At 40.9% G+C, this 22,634-nt stretch overlaps 1 protein-coding gene and 1 pseudogene across 1 annotated transcript in view; both read right to left on the reverse strand.

Annotated features, from left to right (window-relative positions):
* DIPK2B (divergent protein kinase domain 2B) overlaps nucleotides 1–20,994 on the reverse strand; it is a 66,889-nt gene extending 45,895 nt beyond the window's left edge. Inside the window, exons 1-2 of the mRNA XM_075538199.1 lie at nucleotides 20,762–20,994; nucleotides 1,997–2,261 (exon numbers count right to left, since the gene is read on the reverse strand). Coding sequence (XP_075394314.1) covers nucleotides 1,997–2,261; nucleotides 20,762–20,994 — 498 coding nt within the window. The remainder of the gene's footprint in view (nucleotides 1–1,996; nucleotides 2,262–20,761) is intronic.
* On the reverse strand, nucleotides 3,482–4,565 carry LOC142433890 (hsc70-interacting protein pseudogene; annotated as a pseudogene).
* Nucleotides 20,995–22,634: the final 1,640 nt, after the last annotated feature.

Raw genomic sequence — 22,634 nt, forward strand, 5'->3', positions numbered from 1 at the left:
CAGTCTATTCCTGCTTTGCCATCCACTTTGATCTTTCCTGTCTTTTTAATGATCATTTCCTTTCCTCATGTATAATGTGCCTGTTGTCATCCCATGGCTCATCAGGCCTTCTATAATTAGTGTTCAATGCAGCAAATTTGCTCTTGAGACATTCTCAAAATTCAGGTAGAATAGACTCAAGATCGTATTTTGATTCTCATGGAGTTGTTTTTAATTTTATTCAGCTTAAATTTGAGCTTATATATGAGCAATTGATGGTCCGTTCCACACTCAATCCTGAGCTTCATGTTAGCTGCTGATATTGAGCTTCTCCAACATGTCTTCCTACAGATGTAATCAATTTGATATCTGTGTGTTTCATCTGGAGAAGTCCATATTTGCTATGAACAAATCATTGGTCTGGCAAAATTCTATCATGTAATCTTCAGCTCTGTTTCTATCACCAAAGTCATATTTTCCAACCACTGTCTGTTCCCGTTTGCTTTCCAATTGCCAATAATTATCAATGTATCGCGACTGCATGCTTGATCAATTTCAGGCAGAAGAGAGTCTTGCTCATGATCATAGCCTAAATAAAGTAAATGGAAGAAATTATGAAGCAAAAGGGCAGAACGGAAAGTTGCAAACAGCAGGTCAAGAAGACGAAGTGAAGCATTATAATGAGATATACAAAGACCTAGAATTATAAAGCAAAAAAGGAAGAACACGCTCAGCATATCTGAAGCTGAAAGAACTGAAGAAATAGTTCAAACCTTGAGTTGCACTATTGGAAGATTCTGTGGGCAAAATATCGAACGATGTGAGAAGCATCCAAAGAAGATAGAAAGAATACACAAGAGTGACTACCAAAAAGAACCAGTTGGTACCGAACCATTTCTAGAGGTAGCATGTGATCAAACGCCAATGGTATTGAAGAAAGAAGTCCAAGATGCGCTCAAGGCATTAGCCAAAACCAAGGTTCTTGTAATTTATGGAATGCCAATAGAAATATTTCAACAAGTTGAAGCACTGGAAGTCAAGACATTTGGATGACAACAATTGGACAACTGCCTGGAAGAGATCTCTATTTGTACCCATTCCAAAGAAAGGTGACTCAACAGAATGCTCACATTGTAGAACAATATCGTTAATATCCAAGTAAAATTTTGCTGAATTTCATCCAGGATCAGATGGCACCGAACAACAACAACAACATGAATTGTAATCGTTTTGATGGCAGTGGGTTTGATTTGGTGTTATATCTTGGGGATACAGAGTTGAATAAGATACCAGCACCGAAACACTGATCTTTACCAATGTAGGTGATGTTATGATACTTTGCTCAGAGATACAAGGCAACATATTGACACAGGCCCTTTACTTTCCCACCAGTTGATCTCACATTTAAACCTAATATGTTGAGATTCTTCCTCCAATAATGGGGAAGGGAAGAATTTCTAGATTATTCCAGCAACCCTGCTAATTCTGACATTCATTAACTTGACATGACTGCTTTTTTTTTTCTTCAAATTATTACTGAAGTCTTACTATCCCCAGGCACAGTGCTAATATTTTGATTTTCTTGTCTATCAAATAATAAAAAAGGATACCTGTATTTAAGGTACTTCTATTCTAATGAGAAATGTAATGCTTTGGAAAAAGTCCATTTCTTTGGAAATGTGTTCTATGGAAATGCATGATTGGGCCCCTTTCTTCTTTAGTGTGTGGTGCTAAAATTACGTACTCTATCAATCTTGTTATCTTTTGTTACACGCCACTCAACAAGTTTTCTTCTTTCTGCCAAAGGAGCATCCTTAGAAGATACAGAACAATAGTTATTCCTTAGACGATACCACCAGAATGATATTTATTTGTCCTGTACTTTAGCTTTCTTTTAATTCATGTTTTTATCCCGACCAGATATTTCCCCCTTCATTATGAAAAACAAAAATATCAGCAGCCATTTTATAAATCTTGCACAAACTCCATTTGGCCACCCCTTGGCCTGCACACTCACCTGCACCAGGTCTGGTGTGAGACGCTTGGCCTGCAGCCATTTCTGGAACCTCCCGGTTTTCCTCAGGACCCGCTCGATGCTGCAGGTCTTTGGGGCGACAGCAGATGCACAGATTCTCCTGTCAGAGAGCTCATTCTGGGATTTGCTGACCAACCTAGACATCTCCACCGGGCGCCAGGTCTTGGAATCATCGGAGTAATTGGCAGGATAAGAAAGCAAGTATTCAGGAGGAAGTCTGAGGGGAGTAGCCAGCCAGTTGCCAAACCTGTAGGAAAATAACCTTTTTAGTATTGGCCCATGAGAGAGAGAGGTGAAGCAGGAACTAGAAGGGCTGAGAACGCTGCCAAGGCTGGAAACCAGCAAAGCCCGATTTCAGCTACTTCTCTGGAGTCTGGGGAGCTCCAAATAATTTTGGTGAGAAGACCATTTTTGTTTGCTCAAAATTAAAAACAAAAGGAAACTCCTGGTGACTCCAGACATGCCATAACATAACTCTGCTCTCTAATATTCAGTAGCTAGTTTTTGGAAAGAGGTCACCAGTCCTTTCTTCTGAGGCCCATCTACCTGTGGGTAAACTCAGACTAGCAACTTTTTGGTTGGCATCCAAGCATATTAACTGTTCACATTATCCAAGCACTCCTCCTTCAGCTTACAGAGGCATATAGGTGATTTCAGAAAAAGCGAGGGAGGTGTATGGCAGACACAAATGGCATTTTCTTTATTCAACTGGTGCAGAAGGAATTAAAACCAACATCAGTTGTTATCAATTTAATTCTAACTCATGGGGACCCCAGGGGCTTCAGAATAGAACGATACTACATAGAATTTTCAATGGCTAATTTTTCCCCTTATGTGGAAATAATCTGAAACATTTATTTTAGACATTGGACAAGAAGAAAGTAAGCAAGCCAAGTCCATGGCAGCATTACAGAAACCACCCCGGCACCAGGGTCAGATGTACATGTCGCCTGCAAGAGCTCATCTTACTTAAAATGTAGAGAGACCGCTGCCAGCCTGCCAACCACCCCCAGTCCCTACAGTGGTCCTTCCACAATACTGGTGAGGTCCCAAGCTTTATCATGGAAATCAATCTATTTTGGAAAAAATAAAGCACTTAAAAGGACAAATCAATATGCTTCAAGTTGCCATCCATGTAACTCAATTGCATCAATTTCAGTGAGTTGTATTCGGCTCTGCTTGATAAGCCTTAACTTTGCTCAAGCTAGAGTGATACATCTTCCATCATTATCTTTCTTACCCAACCAATTCAAAGAAATAAAACCAAAATGATTAGTAATGAAAAATGTAGGCATTAGCACACCCTTGTCTCAGCGGCACTGGGGTCACAGGGTAAGGGGAGGTCTTCACAGCACCCAGCTTTCTTGATGAGAAGGTCGGAGGTACACTGGTTTGTATTATTGTGGCATCTGTTAAATGCTCTAGCTTGCTTTTCTTTCAGTACAGGGCTCTATTTGTCAAACAGCATTATGCTTGACCTCCAAATTTGGCTGACAAATTACTGATGATATTCATAATCTTATGGTTACTCTGATATTTTGACACATTTACTGGGTTCTTGGCCACATCCTGGAATGCCACCAGAACTTCTGGATCCTGCATGGCAGCAAGATCCTCTGGATTACTAAGAATTTCATTGAATCCAGGCATTCCTGCTATCCCAGCTATAGCTGCTCCCATTCCAGGTATTCCTCCAGGAAAATTACTAGGCATTCCCCCAGGAAAGCCATTGGAAAGGAGCCATGCTGAGTTCCTAATTGTCCTCTAGCTTCCTCCTTCCTCTGGGCTCCTTCATGTTCTTCCCAGGCTTTCTTACTCTTTCTATTCTTTCTTTGATCTCTCACTCTTCACATTTTCGCTCAGACTTTCTCTGATGTTCTTCAATTTTCTGGGCCCTCAGCTGAACTTCTTTCAACATTCCACTGGCGTCTTCATCATAGTCCAGTTTACAAGCAAGGGAAAGGTCATGTGCAGCTTCTTCCCAATGGCCCCAAAGTCTGTGTGCTTTCCCTCTACGCTTGTAAGGCTGAACTGAATCGGGACTAATTTCAAAGGCTCTGTCACAGTCTCGGATGGCAGCATTTGGTTTCTGTAATTTGACGTAGACACTGGCTCTCTTGGCAAAAAGACTGGCCAGGCGAGCATTCAGTTTGATGGCATCAGTGAATAGATCAATAGTTTTCTGTAGTTCAGGGCATCAATGGCAGTCACTTTCTTGTCATTTGCCTGATCCATCATCTCTTCAGTTACCTGCAGATTTATCTCCCATTTCTTGAGGGGCATCTGTATCTGGTCCAATCACCCCTTCATTGTCAATTTCTAGGTCACTTCCCTCACTTAATGGTTCATCTGTCTTTATGTTTTCCTCTGTCTTCTTTTCTTCCTCGGTGTTTTCCTCTGATTTGACTTTATGAGTAACAGGTGGTATGTTACCACGCAAGCTCTCCAACCACTCCCTCAGGAAGCGCATTTCCTCGGTGTGCAGAACGCTCGGGTCCTGCTTACACATTTCCACGAAGGCCCGCAGCTCGCTCACTTTGCGGGGGTCCATGGTCTGCAGGCGGAGGGAAGCGGAGGGCGCGGCTCAGGAGGCTGTGGCCTGATTCCAGGGCTGGGAGCTGGTTTGGTGGGACGGTGCAGAAGGGGGCCTAATGGCTAATTTTTTAGGAAGTGGATTGCCAGGTCTTTCTTCCATGGGGCCTTGGTGAGCCCCCCGCCCCTGACCCTCTTTCAGTTAGCTGCTGAGCATGCTAATTGTCGGCTTCACCCCAGGAGCTGCCAAAAGGAACAACAGCAAAACCAAAAACCAAATCCAGTTGCCATTGAGTAGATTCTTACCACACGTAACTCTAGGACAGAGCAGAACTGCCCCACACCCCCGGGGTTCCAAAGCTGCACATTTTTACTGAAGCTAACTGCCACTTACCCAGCTCCTACTCCTTGTAAAGGGAGTACCTTGACACATGCGGTCATTTTCAATTTTCCTAATACCCCATCTTCACATTAGAAGTGTGGAAATTGAGCTTATAGAGCTTAATTATCATGCCCAAAGTGAGACAATATGTTGCCCAGGAGGAGCACAAACTCAGGGCAGTCTGTCAACAAAACCCGTGTCCTTTGCTACACTGGTTCATGCACTGTGGCTTGGAAATGCTCTCTCAGGCCCCTGGATCTGTACTGGGGAGACTATTACCTCTTCATATCCAACCCCAAGGAACCCCATTGATTTTTCTTTCAGTCGAATGATTTAGATCATTAGTATCAACCACATCTCAGAACAGAGTGGCTGTTAAATGGTCACCAAATTCAAAGCTATCTGGGGACTCAAAACCAACCAACCAATCAACCAGCCAACCAACAAAACAAACTCATTGCCATCATCGAGTCAATTCAGACTCCTGGCGACCTAATAGGAAAGAGTAGCACTGCCCCTGTGGGTTTCTGAGACTGTAACTCCTTAAGGGGATAGAGAGCCTCATCTTTCTCCTGAGGAGTGACTAATGGTTTCACACTGCTGACCTTGGGGTTAGCAGTACAACACGTATCTGGGGAATCAGGCGAAGTCAAAGTTCACCCAATGGCCTTACCAGAGTTCAGTCATTCCCCAAAGATAAATTGGAATGTAATAATCTGCTGATTTCCTCTATCCAGAATGACTTCTCCATACTAATTTCTCCAGCTTTATGCCCACATTTCTATCAGGGAAGCAAGTTAAATCTTTTGTTTTGTGTATAAAAAATTGCTAAGAGAACATTTACCCCCATTTATTCTTAATAATTTGAGGGTCTTGATTCAAATGGAATTTGAAGGGCTCATGAGGGAGGGCGGAGTAGGGAAGTAGGGGGAAAATGAGGACCTGATGCCAGGGGCTTAAGTGGAGAGCAAATGTTTTGAGAAGGATGAGGGCAATGAATGTACAGATGTGCTTTACATAATTGATGTATGTATGGATTGTGATAAGAGTTGTATGATCCCCTAATAAAACTATTTTTAAAAAAAGAAAGAAAAAAAGATAGATATTGAATTTAAATAGGATTCTTATCGGACAACTCAATGGTAAGGATTTTTGGAATAATTTATGGTTCAATTAGCTGAACAGCTTAGATTCTTTTGTTTTCTAATTTATATGCCATAGCCTTAACCAAAGCAATCACAAACTTACAAGAGCAAAGAGATCAACTTACCTGGGGAGCTCAAGAACCTAGAATGAAAGCCCAGGCCTCTGCGTCTTTGAAGAATGCATTTCTGATTTGGGGAATCTAGCATTTTGGAAGGTGGCTATTATGTATTGAATGGTGTCTCCTTCTAAAAATATATGTTAACCCTCCAACCCATGTACATAGGTGACCCTGCTTTTCCTTTGTTGTGATAATAAGGTCATACTGGAGTGAAACCACTGCCATCAGGTTGATTCTGACTTATAGAGGCGCTTCTATGGCTGCAAATCTTTACAGGAGTAGACAGCCTCATCGTTCTCCCTTGGAGTGGCTGGTGGGTTTGAACTGCAAACCTCATAGTTAGCAGGCTAAAGCTTACCTAACACCATCACCTAGGCTCCTGATGCTGGAGTAAAACTCACTGCCATGGAGTCAATTCTGATTCAAAGCGTTCGTATAGGACAGGGCAGATCTGCCCCTGTGTAATTCTCTCTCTTTCCCCTCTCCCCAAAATCATTTTATTAATAGCTAATCCAGACATCACATCATTCCATAGTTCAATCACATCAAACAGTATTGCACAATTGCTTCCACAATCAGTTTCAAAATACTTTTCTTCCTTCCTTAACTCCTTGATATCAGCTTTCCCTTACCCCCTACTCCCTGCCACTGTACCCCCCAGAAACCCTTATTCCAGTTGTTGTCTCCATAGGTTCATCAATCCTGGGGTTCATATACCAAAACCAAAGAGAAACACATAGCAAATATTCAAGAAGTCTACCCACAATGACAAAATGCAATAGAGATAAATCCCAATAAGAAAAAAAAAACAACAAACAAATCACAGAACATATTAAAAACCAGATCAAGCAAAGTGTATCATAAGGAAGAGCAAGTGACAAGGTTTTATCTGTTCAAGTCAGATTTATGATTTTAATCTTTTATAGCTGTCTTTGCAACACTCTCTGGTTATCCATTTATTCCCATATCTCAATGATAGTATTTTGGATTGCTACAGCCATCCAGAGCCTTCTGCAAACCAGAATCTCATAATTTAAGCTCTGATACTATTCCCCCCTTTGGCTTTAGATTATGTAATTTACAATCCTTAGGTTATGGATGTTGGTGTGCTTCTTCCAGGTGGACTGAGTTGATGTCTCACTTAAATGACTGCTTCTTTGAAAACAAGCCTTTAAGACCCCAGCCACAATGCTACCTGAGAGTCAGGCACCATCTGATTTCTTCACCACACATTGCTACTGCATACATATCTTTTTGCATTTCTTTCATGAGGGCAAGTGTTGAGCAGGGCCATGTCTTAAGAACTAGTTGTTATTAGATTGGAACTAGGATTCAGTGTGAGCCCCAAATCCATTCCTGAATCTATGTATTTTATCTGTCTCTGGCTCACCTTAGAGACCTATTGTTAATTTATGGTAGAGAATCTTCCCTATCATCTCCTTGGAGCGTAAGGAAGTTTGGATAATAGTATCATTGGTTAGCCCATGGTACTAATTTTTTAAACACTGTACTTTGAAGGACTCTAAATGGGGAGTATGCTTGATAATATGTACCTAATAAGCCACATTGGTCTGAATGTCAGTACATACCCTGGGGACCCAGAATAAGTGCCATAGAACACAAGGGCATTGAATCCTGTATCTTCAAGGTACACAACATGCTCCAAAGGCCATACCAAAGGGTTTTGAGGTAGAAACCCCACTAAGTAAACTGGGCTCTACCTCAATCACACCTATAACCTGAGGACTTAGGATAGAAGTTGAGTGGTGTGTGAAAAGGCAGAAGACAGCTAGCTATACCAAGAGTATTGAACTGTCGATAGGGGGCTCAACATTGACTTACTACCTTAATGCCCTAATTGCCGTATTAAGATATGCATTATTCTGGCATACTTGTGTCTGAAATTGTTAGTGAATATTATTGTAAGTTTTGCCTGGCATCCAATTCCCATTGTTTGTATAAATAGCATCTACTCGTGTACGGATTTATTCTGTATAGGTGAATAATTCAAATACCATGTTATGGAGTTAGCCCACACTTGTTCAAGGTTGTAATTCTTTATGGACGTAGAAAGCCTCATTTTTGTCACTCAGAGCAGCTGCTGACCTTGTGTTTAGCAGCCCAGGGCATAACCCACCACACCAGCAGGACTCTTATATTGGAGTAAGGTAGGTTCTAAATAATTCCACCAGTGGCCATAGAGTGTGGAGTGGAGACCCAAAGCCCATTTGTAGGCCACTGGACATCCCCTTACAGAAGGGTCTTGGGGAGGAGATGAGCCAGTCAGGGTGCGATGTATCAATGATGGAAAATACAACTTTCCTCTAGTTCCTAAATGCTCCCCCCCCACACACACTATCATGATCCGAATTCTCCCTTGAAAGTCTGGCTAGACCAGAGGATGTACACTGGTACAGATGGGAACTGGAAACACAGAGAATCCAGGGCATATTATCCTCTTAGGACCAGTGGTGTGAGTGGCAATACTGAGAGGGCATAGGGTGGGTGGGCTGGAAAAGGGGAACCGATTTTAAGGATCTACATGTGACCTCCTCCCTGGGGGACAGACAACAGAAAAGTGGATGAAGGGAGATGTAGTACAGGGCAAGATATGACAAAATAATTATTTACAAATTATGAAGGGTTCATGAGGGAGGGGGCAGTGGGGAGGGAGGGGAAAATGAGGATCTGGTACCAGGGGCTTAAGTGGGGAGCAAATGTTTTTAGAATGATGAGGGCATTGAATGCACAAATGTGCTTTACACAATTAATGTATGTATGGATTGTGATAAGAGTTTTATGAGCCCCTAATAAAATGATTTTTTAAAAGAAACCTGATGGTGCCTTACTATTAAAAGGCATAACATCTGGAGTCTTAAAGGCTTGAAGGTAAACACCTGGCCATCGAGCAGGGATGCAATAAAGTCCACATGGAAGAAACACACCAGCCTCTGTGATCATGAGGTGTTGATGGGAATAGGTATCAGAAGCTCAAAAACAAGTAATCAAATTGATGTGAAGGAGTGTCAATAAAGTGGAGACCCAAAACGCGCCTGTAAGATAATTGGACAATCCTTCAGAGAAGGGTCACGTGGAAGGGATGATATATCCAGGGTGTGGTACCACTGATGAAACTCATAATTGTCCTCTAGTTCTTTAATATTTCCTTCCCTTACTATTATGGTTGTTGTTTTACCTCATTGATTGTGTTAGACCTGTGTATGTTCATTTGTTTAATTAAGATTCATTGACGCATGAAAGCCAAGATAGATAACCCTTCAAAAACAGTACTGGGAGTAATGATTCTCTAGGGCAGTGGTTTTCAACCTTCCTAATCCTGCGACCCTTTTTTAATACAGTCCCTCATGCTGTGGCGACCCCAACCACAGAATTATTTTCATTGCTACTTCATAACTGTAATTTTGCTACTGTAATGAATCGGGTGACCCCTGTGAAAGGGTCGTTATACTCTCAAAGGGGTCGCGACCCACAGATTGAGAACTGCTACCCTAGGGGAACTAGAAGAGATGTGGGGGAAGGAGGAGCAGATAGCAATTATGCCTGTGTATAATTGGAATGAATAACAATTTTAGGTGAGTGGATAATTGGATGGTGTAAGATACGGCAAATATATATATATATATAAAATAAGGGTATAAATGGGAGCTGATCTCAAAGAGTTTAAAAAGAAATAAAATGTTTTGGAATTGATGGTGGCAGCATTTGTATAATTATGCTTGATCTAACTAAATTATGGATTGTTATAACATCTGCAAGAGTTCTCAATAAAATGATTAATAAAAATAAACTATTTGAAACGTAAAAAAAGAACATTGTGTAAATATATTTTATAGAATGAAGCATTATAAACTTGCAAGTAGCCAGTTTTCGTAGAAGTTTCAGGATAATCAGGGGAAATGATATCCTCCTTTGTGCCAGCAGGAGGAAGGGCCTGGGGCTTACTTCCTGCACCTGTTTCTGTTTGTGATAGTTGAGCCCCAGAAGGATCTGTGGCTAAGGATTAACAAGGTGGCTTATTTAGATAATGCTGTGGTGGTTAACTCTAAGTGTCAATGTAGGGAGGCTATGGTGCCTAATTTTTTGTCAAAGACCAGTCTACATGTTGCTATGAAAGTATTTGTATATAATTAAGATTGAAGTTGTCAAGAATTTCATCTTGGTTGGACCCACAATCAGTGTTCATGGAAGCAGCAGTCAAGATATCAAGTGATGTATTTTTGAGGTCAAATATGCTTCATAAGACCTCTTTAAAGTGTTGAAGAGCAGGGATGTAACTTTGAGAACAAAGGTGCACCTAACCCAAACCATGGTCTTTTCAATCGCCTCATATGCATATGAAAGTTAGACATGGATCAAGTAAGACTGAAGAAGAATTGATGCATTTGAATTATGAAGCTGGTGAAGAATTTTAAAAGTATGATGAGCAAATCTGTTTTTGGAAGAAGTACAAGAAGAATGCTCCTTTGAAGTGAGGATGGTGAGACATCCTCTCATGTACTTTGGGCATATTATCAGGAGAAACCAGTGCCTGGAAAGGACATCATGCTTGATAAGGTACAGGGGCAGCAAAAAAGAGGAAGCCTCTTGATGAGATGGATGGACACAGTGGCTGCAACAATTGTGAAGATGATCCAGGATTATCTGTAACAACAGTATTTACCTCAGTTGACCTTAAGTAAAGCAGATTACATAATGTGGGTGGGCCTCAGCCAATCAGGTGAAAGCCTAAAGAGTAATAACTGAAGCCTCAAGGCGGTAACATCCTTCACTAAGCTCCTAGCCCGCTCCCTAGCCTACCAATTTCAGACACAAACGTGCCAGAGTTGCCAGATCATTGCTGGCCCTATGGGTGTTGGACTTGCCAGTTTGTACAATCAGATGAACGAATTCCTTAAAATCTCTCTCTCTCTCTCTCTCTCTCTCTCTCTCTCTCTCTCTCTCTCTCTCTCTCTATATATATATATATATATATATATATATATATATATATATATATATATATATATATATAAATATATATATATACATACCTCATTTTATTTGGGTTTTTAAAATTTTGCTTTCTTTTGTTTCACAGATACTGAGTTATTTATTTTCACATAGAAATTTCATGGCAACCCTGTGTTGAGTAAATCTATTGATGCCATTTTCCAAGATGTGCTCATTTTTTGTTTGTGTCCCAGTTTGTAATTCTCACAATATTTCAAACTTTTTCTTATTCCACACTTACTTAATAGACTATAGCATAGTGTAGACATAGTTCATATATTGGGGGGTATTTCTTTCTTATTTAAAAAATCATTTTATTGGGGCTTGTACAAATCTTATCATAATCCATACATCCATCCATTGTGTCAAACACATTTGTACGTTTGTTGCCGTCATCATTCTCAAAACATTTTCTTTCCACTTAAGCCCTTGATATCAGCTCTTCATTTCCATCCCCCTCCCTCGTGAACCCTTGGTAATTTATACCTTTTTTTTCATGCCTTACACTGTCCAATGTCTCCCTTCACCCACTTTTCTGTTGTCCATCCCCCAGAAGGGGGTTACATGTAAATCATTGTGATCGGTTCCCCCTTTCTCCCTCACCTTCCTCTGACCCTCCTGGTATCACTACTCTCATGTTCATATTTTATATGCACTGGGAAACAAAAACATTTGTGTGTCTTGTTTTATTGTGGTATTGACTTTTTATGGTTACCTGGAATTGAACCTGAAATATCTCCTAGGTATGTTCGTGCATCTTGATCCTGTGTCTCTGGAGAAACTTGATTAATATAATGATAATTACAACAAACATTTATGGAAAACAAATGTGTCAGTCCCTTTGGTAAACATTTACTATAATTGAGATTATACAGAAAAATAAACTGAGGTGCAGACAAGTTTAACTTCCCCATGGTCACACAACCAGGAATTGGAGGCAACAGCCTGGCAGGTTCCAGTATTTGCGATTTTAGCCACTTTGCTGTTGCTTATTCCTCTATCTTTTATTTTATTTAAAAGATAGCTCTTTGGAATAGAGAGGTAGCATTTATTATAAGGGATTATAGCTAGCAGGGCCCTTAAATATTATTTTGTTTCAACCTTTCTCTGTCTTGTTTTGACAATGATAAAACTGAAGGCAGTGCACACGTGCGACTTGTCTGGGGAACCAAAGGTAATTAGTGGGAGAGGAAGGCAGATCACTGAGTGCCTTGCCTTCCAATTGGTGGTGCAAGCCATGGGGAGGGGCTTCCCCCCCCCCCCATGACAAGCTTGTCGTTCTTTTGTTCTCTATTTTCTGTGAAGGCTCTGAGGAGAGATCAGTGCTTACTTGATGGATGACGTTTAACAAATGCCTGGTACCGGTTATGGATTGATTGCAGGTGGCTCAAGAATAATAAGGGCTAATTGAGGAAAAACAGGAATGCTTACAGGCCATACTTTTGTTTGATTCAAAAAATAATAAATTCATTGGATTGAGTGGAAACAAATTTATATTTTTACAAAACTTATTACCTACAGAAGAATGTCAGTGTGAAATTGGTACTACTTTTTTTTTTTTTTACTAAAATACTACTTTCCTACAATAGGGAAAACCATACAACAGTCAATTTTTTTCATCTTCCTGAATGAGATCATGGACATGTTTTAAATGAGGTTGGCTGAATTCCTCATTATGTTGAAAGATGGACATGCAGGATCATAACTTCTCAGAGCTTGAAGGAAGCATAAAGGTCATATGTACCTGGACCACTCAATGTGGAGAGTAGTGTAGGGTATAGGGAGGAAGGACAGAGTTGGAATCAAAACAAAATACCCTCTTCTCTCACATACTTTTCATGCTTCTATTCAGTCAAACACCAAGTCTGTGGATGGCCTTCCTAAATATGAGGGTAAGTCACAAAGCTCCAAAATCATAGAAGCCTCCACTGAGCAAAAATACCAAAATGTGAAGATATTGTTTCTTCACATCTACCATCTAGGTCTATATACTTTTGAAGATAGCACAGTATTGCAGTCTCTCTATCCCTTCCCTGAATATTACTGCATTCTTGATTTACACCACATTATAATGGCAGTTTTAGCAATTCTCAAATTGTGTCCCTTCTAAATGTTCTTAGAGTTCTGGGAATGAAAAGAAATCTGAAAGAGCAAGATCAGGCTGCAGGGTGGATAGGGAAAGTTTTCTTAACAAAATTCTCTTCGCCCACTCTTGCTACTCTTGAGGAATGAGCAGATGCTTGTCTTGATGAGGAAACAAAATTCCCTGACACATTTTCCTGACCTTTTCCTTACCCGTGCAGTTTTACATTCTCTTTACATTTCTTCAGAATTACACGCCCACCACCCTGACCACCCATGATGGCCCTGTGTCCTTTGGGACAATCTATCAAGCTTATCCACGTTGAAGACAAACCCAGTCCCCATGGCCTTCTGAGCGGACCTCTCCGCCTTCAGGGTCACTGGCCCCGTGGAGCCCCTTGGAAGCCACTGTTCAAATCGGACCTTGCTCTCTGGATAATATTGGTAAATCCAAAACTCATATCTGGTTATGATTAGTTTCATAAAATAATTTTATTAGCTTTGATCTTGCATCAAAGACTGATTGATGGATTAGCTCTTTGAACTAACCGAGCTTCATGCAACACTTTTTTTTTTGTTTAGTACCTTTTTGATTCTGAAAGCACTCTAACAGGATCGCAAGAACTTGTCTGCAGCCACCCATGGCTTGTAGAGACACGTTTAAGCATGTTTGTTTGGAATAAATCCATGTAGGTATGAACTGGAGACCAAGTAGCAATACCTTTTAAATATACTTTTGCATTTCTTGCCTCTTTTCCTCTCTGTTCAGTTCATGTTCTTCAATGCAATTCATAAAGCTCTCCATAAACGTCTTTTCTGGTGGTCTCTCTAGGTCCCTCTTTTGCTGCTACTCATACAAGCTTGTTTTGGTTTAACCAAACCACTAAGCATTTTTAAACAAATCATTCTTTTGTGCCTCTGAGCCTCCTCTTACTTCGTCATTTGCTTATTCTTTTGTTTGGGGGTGTGCTGGGTTATGCATTGGACTGTCAAACACAATGCCAGCAGTTTCCAGCCACCAGCCACTCCGAGGGAGAAAGGCGAGGCTTTTTATTCCTCTAAAGGGGTACAGTCTCAGAACCCGCAGAGGCAGTTCTCTGATATGAGTTGGAATCAGCTAGACGGCAGTGAGTTTGGTTTGATTTTGCCTGGGATAATTTCTTGTCTAAAGAGCCCTTGAAAATTGAGATGGGTGTCAACTCTTTTGATCCTTGCTCCCTCGTCCCGTAGTGGACGTACGTTCTCTCCCATGTGCTACCAATGCACCCTGGGTAGGATACTCCGCATACTCTGTTTTACTCGTGGATGTACTTTTCTGGCTTCCTACGGAAAGTAAACTCCTTCAAGGCAATGAATGAGTCTCCTGCAACTTTGCAACCCAATGCTTCTCAGTGCTCAATACATTTTCATTAGATGGATGCAGTATGGGGACTCAGCTGGTTCACATTGTTTCAGCAGAACTGAAACCTAATTTTTTGTTGATTCCCATGAACTAATTGTTAAAATGGTACTTGTAATCAGAGTTCTCTCTAAGGTGGGTGGCCGGGCAGCTGCCCAATGTGGAAATAAAAAACTTACAGTTTTTACTCTTTTTTTTTTTGCAACAACATTTTCTTTTAATGATTTGTTTTTAATAAATCATTTTATTGGGGGCTCTTATAGCTCTTATAACAACCCACACATCGATTGTGTCCAGCATATTTGGCACATTTTCTAAGCACCTGCAGTAATGTTCATTCTGTCCATACATGTGAAAAATTAGAACCACACTTGCATGATTTATTTACCCATTTCATTAAACTCATCATACTCTTGGTGAAATGCTACATTTTTATTCTCTTGTGTATGTGTGAATGGGTATTTGGATGTATAGATGGATAAGTGCATCGAGAGAGCCATGGATGGGTGGATAGATGGATGAGATGTACCGAATGATGACTGGGTGGAGGAATGGATGGAGGGATGCCTGCACGTGTTGACAGAGGCTTTGGCATAAATACCTGGGTCTTGCTGCTCCCCAAAGCCTCTGAGTTGATTTGAAGGAGTGAGTTAAGTCAGGCAGGTGAGGCAGACAAGAGGCAAAGGAGAAGAGAAGGCCAAGTTAAGTTTCATGGCCCAATCTAGGCCAGGTGGGGTTAATTCAGCCGATGGGGTCAACTAGTACCATTGACCACGCCTCCCAGCAGAAGGTACTGAAAAGGTGGAACCTGGAGACCACCGCTCTCTTTTTCCGTTGCTTTCAGCCGTGCCTTGGTCTCTCTCTCTGTCTCTCTCTCTGTTTCTCTCTCTGTCTCTCTCGCCTCAGGCTGCCACCGTGTAGTTATGCAGTGCCCCGAGGTGCCTGTGTTCAGTACACTGTAAAGCCTGAAACTTCTTCTATCCTATATAAGACCCCACTTGGATCCCAAACTAGGCTTCAGCATGAATTCTTTCTTGTGTGAGGCCAAGAACTGAGGTATTTTCCACCCGAGAAAGCTAACAGTCCCATGGACTGTTAAAAGGACAAACCGATCTGTCTTGGAAGAAGTAAGGCCAGAGTGCTCCTTAGAGGCAGGGATGGCGAAACTTCATCTTACATCTTTTGAACATATTTTCCGGGGAGACCAGTCCCTGGAGAAGGATGTCATGCTTGGTAAATTGGAGGGGCAGCGAAAAGAAGAAGATGGTTCGGTACAGTGGCTGTAACAATGGGCTCAATCATACGGACAGTTGGGAGGATGGTGCAGGCTAGGGAAGTTTTTCACTCTGTTGTGCCTAGGGTCATTCGAGGTTGGAGCCAGCTCGAGGGCACCTAACAACAACAGGTGAAGTTTTAGTGGGAAGGTCATGCCAGGCAGACTTACTAATTTGTCTAGCATTTCTATTCAGGATTTAAAAGCTGACATAGAATACATGACGAGGTTGATATTGAAAACACATTTTCAAAAGTCTGTGATTAAAGAAGAGATAAGGAAAAGAAGAAAAGGTGACATTCATTTATCAATAATCATTATCAATAATCTGGGAAGCTCATCTGTCCTTTGTTGCTGCATGGATACAAATATTGTCCAATCATTAGTGAGGAGCAGGAGTATTGGAATGCGCATGGGTCTAGCATTTTGAGCATAGGGCTTTCAAGGCTGCAGAGGCTTTGGTTGGATTATCTACTAAGACAGCGGTTCTCAATCTGTGGGTTGTACGACCCTTTCGCAGGGGTCGCCTAAGACCATCGGAAAACACATAAGTATTTCACAATACATAAATACATATTGTTTTGTGATTAATCACTATGCTTTAATTATGTTTAATTATGTTCAATTTGTAACAATGAAAACATATGCTGTATATCAAATATTTACATTATGATTCATAGCAGTAGCAAAATTATAGTTATGAAGTAGCAATGAAGATAATTTTGTGGTTGTGTGTCACCACAACATGAGTAACTGTATTAAAGGGTTGCAGCATTAGGAAGGTTAAGAACCCCTGTTGTAAGACATCCTGGTAATCTTTTATTACAAGTGGAGAAATTTTTGGAAATCAACAAAAACAAGACAAATATGCCATTAAAAAGAGAGTCGAAAGTTGTGTACTTGCACACAGGAAAGAAGAAATACAAAGGGCCAATAACCCTTGAAAGAAAAAGGCTCAAAAACATAATTACATGAATAACAATGAATACAAGGAAGAAGTAAATGTTTTAGAAGGGAATATGGTGGCAAATGTACAACTCTTCTTGATATGATTGAATTATTGATTTGTATGACATGTGGATGGAATGCTAATAAAACTTTTAAAAAGAAAAGAAAGAAGGGCTTAACTCTGAAGAACTAAAATCCAAAAATCATAGTAAAACTACATTTGAATTTTTCTGAGTGTGAAAGAAGTGAGTTCTGTAGTTGGAGGTCTCTATTTTATTATATACAAGGTGACCTCTAAAAGTTTGTGGGACAATTCCATTAGTTTTGAATTCCATGCGGAATTAAACTTTGTGAAGCATCCTCACCTTCCCTCTTTCACACGTGTAATTCTAAAATGTTTACCATGTTTTTGACCCTCAAGATCAACTATTTATTTTAAGGAATCAGTCACAGATGTATACAAAAGTCTAGCCATAGGAATATTTAACTCAGTACTGTTTATAATGTTGAAAAGGTAAAAAAACCCTCCAGCTGTCTCATAATAGTGGACTCAAGCTCACTACCACGATGCTAATCCCGACTCATATGACTCTCTAGGACAGAGTATAACTGTCTCTCTGGAGTTCTGCAACTGTAACTCTTTACAGGAGTAGAAAGACTCATCTTTCTCCCTCAGTGTGGCTGGTGGTTTCAAGCTGCTGGCCTGTTAGCCTAGTTATTAGGTTAACTCATAACCACTATGCCATCAGGGATCCTCCGATAGTGGACTAGTTAAATAAATTATGCTTGCTTGATGCAGGGGAATATTTATTCCTTATAAGGCAATAAGCTCAAGTTGTAGAAGAATATTGAATAATTTTTCTACATTATTTTTATGATATTAGGCTGTAAGACCAAGTGTCTATAGTAAGGATATATATAATTCCTGATATATTGTTAAATAAAGGTTTACAAAAAAGTATATAGTGTGAGAAATTTTTGTTGAAATTTCTTTATTTTTATCCATACTTAAGAAGAAGTGGCATAGATACACACTACAATGTGAAATAAGTGGTGATCTCTTGGTGGAGGGATTACACATGATTTTAATTTTATACTTTCTTTGATCAGTATGTACTACCAATTACAAATAATTACTTTTGTAATAAGAAAGTTATTTAATTTTGGAAACAGATCATGATTATGGTTAAATAAGATGGATGTGACTAATGTCACAAAATATACTTGTAAACATTTGTTGAAATGGTAGATATTTTGCTGCATATGTTTTTACCACAATGAAAAAGGGCTAAACAAAAGTTACTTAAAGTCTAGACAAAAGGACCATGAAAAAAAAATCCATGTCCCCAGTCCTACTCTGCCCCTATTTCCCCTTTGTGCTGGCAGATGGACACTCTCAATAAAGTAGAATGTGAACATAGATCTGTCCAGCCTGGCGTTTCTCTGCTTGCATCTGCACACTTCCCTTTCAAGTTCACATGGAAAATGAATTCTAAGGAAGGTGGAATAATATCTGGAACTCAGTGGAGCATGAAACTACTTTCTGAATTTGGCTAGTACCTGCCAGGTGAGAATTAGTTTATTTTCAGTAGATGAGGAATAGTATCTGAATAGCGCAAGCAGGTAAAGTATTAAGCTACTAATTGGAATCCACTCATAGGTGCCCTGGAAGAAAGGCCTGGTGATCTACTTCAAAGTTTCAGTCATTGAAAACCTAATGCAGTACAGTTCCACTCTGGCACACACGTGGTTGCCATTAATTGGAATAAACGCAACAGTGGTTTTTTTAAAAATTTATTTTGCATACCGATTAATTAGGCAACCCCATGTGTGTCAGAGTGGAACCGTACTTCATAGGGTTGCATCGACTGCTGTTTTGGAAGTAGCTCACCAGGCCTTTTTTCCCCTGAGGTACTTCTGGGTAGAACTGAACCTCCAACTTTTTGATTCCTAGTCAAGCATGTTAACCTTTTGTATCACCCATGGAGTCCTAGATACATACACTCTTGTTTAATTCTCTGGAGAAGGATGTGGACCTGGAGGTCTTCTTCAGTAAGTCCCTTCATTCTCCTCCCTCCTATTTAAAAATCTGTCCCTATAAACATAGTCTGCTTTTGCAGGGGAATCAGTGCCACTTCCCTGTGTTCTTGCTCCTCTCTCTCCCATTCGGCTTACACCAAGAGGGTCAACAAAATGACACTGTATCTGACCAACCTCGAATCATCACTGTCCTATTCTGTTTCTGATGACCTATCTCCTGGTCTAAGAGAATTCATTGGCCTTATAGCCACCTGGCCCAATTTCACCACTCTGTACACTTGCCTTCCTGTGATTTTTCTGAAACAGAGGTTTCACCTTGCCCTTATCCAGCTTAAAACACAGTAGAGTTTCCCCAACTGAGCATCTTTGATCTTTTTCAACATTCAAAAGTACTTTGAAAAATGCCTAAAATGAAAAACCAGTTGTCATATAGTTAATTTCAATTCATGGAGACCCCATGTGTGTCAGAGTAGAACTGTGCTCCACGGGATTCTCAATGTGTGATTTGGGGAAGCATATCACTTGGTCTTTCTTCCAAGGCACCTCTTGAACCTTCAACCTTTTAGTGAGCAGCAGAGAACATTAGCCATTTATACTTCTTAGGGACTCCCTAACAGGAAAAGCCCACACAAACTACAAAATGCTTTCCTAATGCACAAAGAAATTCAACATTTTTGTTAAATAATATTTTCTGTTTAGTAAATTAGTTGAACAGTTGTGTTTGGGTAGTACCAATTGGAAATAAGGTTATTGTTAATTAATGCCTTTTGATTGGTGACCAAATTGTACAAGCATAATGGACTTGGGGGTAGGGGAGGAGAAGGGAAATATGATAAAGGGTCTTAGTAGTGAAAGGCCAGGGAGTCTGGTCAACAGATTAAATTCTTGTCCTGGTACTCAAGATTCCTCGGTCCATTTTACTCTTCCAACCTTTTCCTTTGCTACACTTCATATACATGTCCCTAGCTCCAGGCAGTAAATACTTCGCACCTGTTCTGACACTGGGGCTTGGCTTAAGTACCTCCTTCTCCCTTAACCTTTCACCTGCCACACAATTCCAGCTTCCATTTGAAATGCCCTGCCTCTGGAGCTCCTGACCTGCATCAGACCGAGCCGAACCCTCTGAGGGTAATACCCAGAGTTATAATATCTACCTTGATAGCACCTGCTAGGTCTTAGCCATGGTAAATGTTCATTGACTATGTGTTGAATGGGATTAACTTTCGGAGTGTGGAACCATTCTTTGAACCACATGCATTGTAATCAACTAAACTCAAGCTTTTCTCTGATCAATGCAACATCTCATAATGGAAAACTGGCTCCGAAACATGGGAACAAACCGCCCAGGTTTCAATCTCAGATCTGCCACTTTGGTGGTGACGTTGGGCAAGTTCACTTAATCTTGACATATCTCAGTTTACTATCTGAATAACTCTTTTTTTTCTGAATAACTCTTAAGATGCTTGTGAGGTATAAATAAAAGAGCCTGTCAAATAGCAGCTGCTCGGTACATTTTATTGTACTCCTACTTTTAGACATAAATTTGGTGAACTCAACAGACTCAAGCTCTTTCCTCATAGAAATGAACACTATAAGTTCTCACTTCAAAAGGAAACTTTGGAGTTAGCATTTAGAGCTGGAATTTTCCCTCACACTCTCCCCAGCCCCACTTTTAAACTCTCACCCATGATTAATTGGCTTTGTTTTAGCTCCCACCCACAAATCATAGTCTGATTTGTTTTCAACAAACTCCCGGGCATTTTCACATCAAGGAAGCAGAATTTTGTCCCTCAGAGTTATTTGATTGAGATTCTGACCTTATTTCTTCTTTAAAGAACTTCTTGCAAATAGATGTCCCGATGCAGGCATTGCATTTATCAAGACCGAGGAAAGTCCTTCCAGAAGTGTAGCTGCTTCTGACTTGGAGCGCCAGAGAAGGCGAGAGGGAAGCTGGCGAGGAGAGAGAAGAGCTCAGGGCTGAGAACCACAGCAGCAGAGCCGGCCAGCCTTGGTGGAGTGTAGCAGCCGTAGGCCCAAGTCGGGGTTCCATCCCTGGGTTGAGACTTCAGCTACAACCTCAGCTGCCCACTCAGGGCTGGACAGAGGCAGGTCTAAGCGAAAAAGGAGGCTGCCAAAGGGGCAGACTTCTGGGTTGCTGACCCTATTCCAGTTTCCCAGGTTCTGTTAGAGGATGCTAAGGAGCAGGGCTTAATGGGGTTGGGAAGGAGGTGAGGAAATCCATGGAGGATGCTGATAAGCCGTTTCCAAAGTTACTCTTCCTCTGCCTGGGGTGGCTGCCTCAGGCTGGGGAGGAGTTCACTGAAAATTTTGGGAAGGACAATGGTCAGGGTTTCTCTGTTCAGTCTCTTGACAAACACAGGATGTGCTGGCTGGGCAGGAAAGGTTAACACAGGATGTGTGTCCGACCTGGGTTCCACCTGGGAGTTTCAAAAGATCCTGAAGGCATCCGCCCTTCACTGTTTGAATTCCTGGTCTATATTTCCCTGTGGCTCTCGTTCTCTCTCTCTCTCTCTCTCTCTCTCTCTCTCTCTCTCTCTCTCTCTCTCTCTCTCTCTCTCTCTCTCTCTCTCTCTCTCTCTCTCTCTCTCTCGGTTGTTTGGTTCCTCCCAAGTGAGTAATTTGGTTCGCTCCTTAGCTAGATACCGCTTCAATTTTATCATGTCTCATTGTGAAACAACTAGAGTTTAACTTGCTGTCAATAAAGTGGCACATTTAGCACTATTGATTTGAAAGGCTAGGGCTTCATATTGCTTAACAAAAACAAAGCAAAACAAAACAAAAAAGCCCCTGCCGTTTGAACTGATTCAGACTCACAGTTACCCTATACAAGATTTCAAAGACTAAATATTTCCATGAGTAGCCAGCCCCATCTTTCAACTTCAGAATGGCTTGTGGGTTTGGAGATAAGAAAAACTCAGGGTGGTTCTTCCTTCAGGTTCTCTTTCTAATCTAAAAACCAAAGCAGAGAAAAGGACTGGGTGGCCTCTGTGGATTGATAAGGGGAGCACCAGGAAGACATCTCAGCCTGCCCCTTGCTATAGCTGTCTCTCTCCTTCACACTTCGAATTTCCTCTTCCCTTTAACACCCATCTTACTTCTCTATGGTGCCCCTTCCCCCCACTCATGTTAGTTGATGGAGAGGCCCACCTTACTGTTTCTTCTTTTTATTCGTGGGCAACGATAAAACAAAAACCATCTAAACAGTTTCTACATGTACAGCTCAGTAGCACTGAGTACATTCGTCAAGTTGTGCATCCATTTTCAAAGTCTTTTCCAGATGACTCCACTACCATTAACATAAACTCAATGGCCCCTATACCAAACGTCCCCTTCTGTCTCCCTGGAAACCACTAACAAGTTTTGGTCTCTATGCCTTTGTCTACATTATATAAATGGAATCATACAATATTTGTTCTTTTGTGACTCACTTCTTTCACCCAGCATTATGCTTCCAAGGTTAATTCATGTTGCAACATGTATCAGGACACAGCTTCTTTGTATGGCCTAGTAATATTCCCTTTTTGTTTATCCATTTATGAGCTGATGGACATTTAGGTTGTTTCTACTTTGGGGTTATTATAGTGCTGTGATGGACATTGGTGTACAGGGGTCTGTTTGCATTACTGCTTGGGTTGGGGTTGCTGGGCTCTAGGCATAACTCTTTAATGC

This window comes from Tenrec ecaudatus, chromosome X (genome assembly GCF_050624435.1).
Source record: "Tenrec ecaudatus isolate mTenEca1 chromosome X, mTenEca1.hap1, whole genome shotgun sequence".
Taxonomy (NCBI): Eukaryota; Metazoa; Chordata; class Mammalia; order Afrosoricida; family Tenrecidae; genus Tenrec; species Tenrec ecaudatus.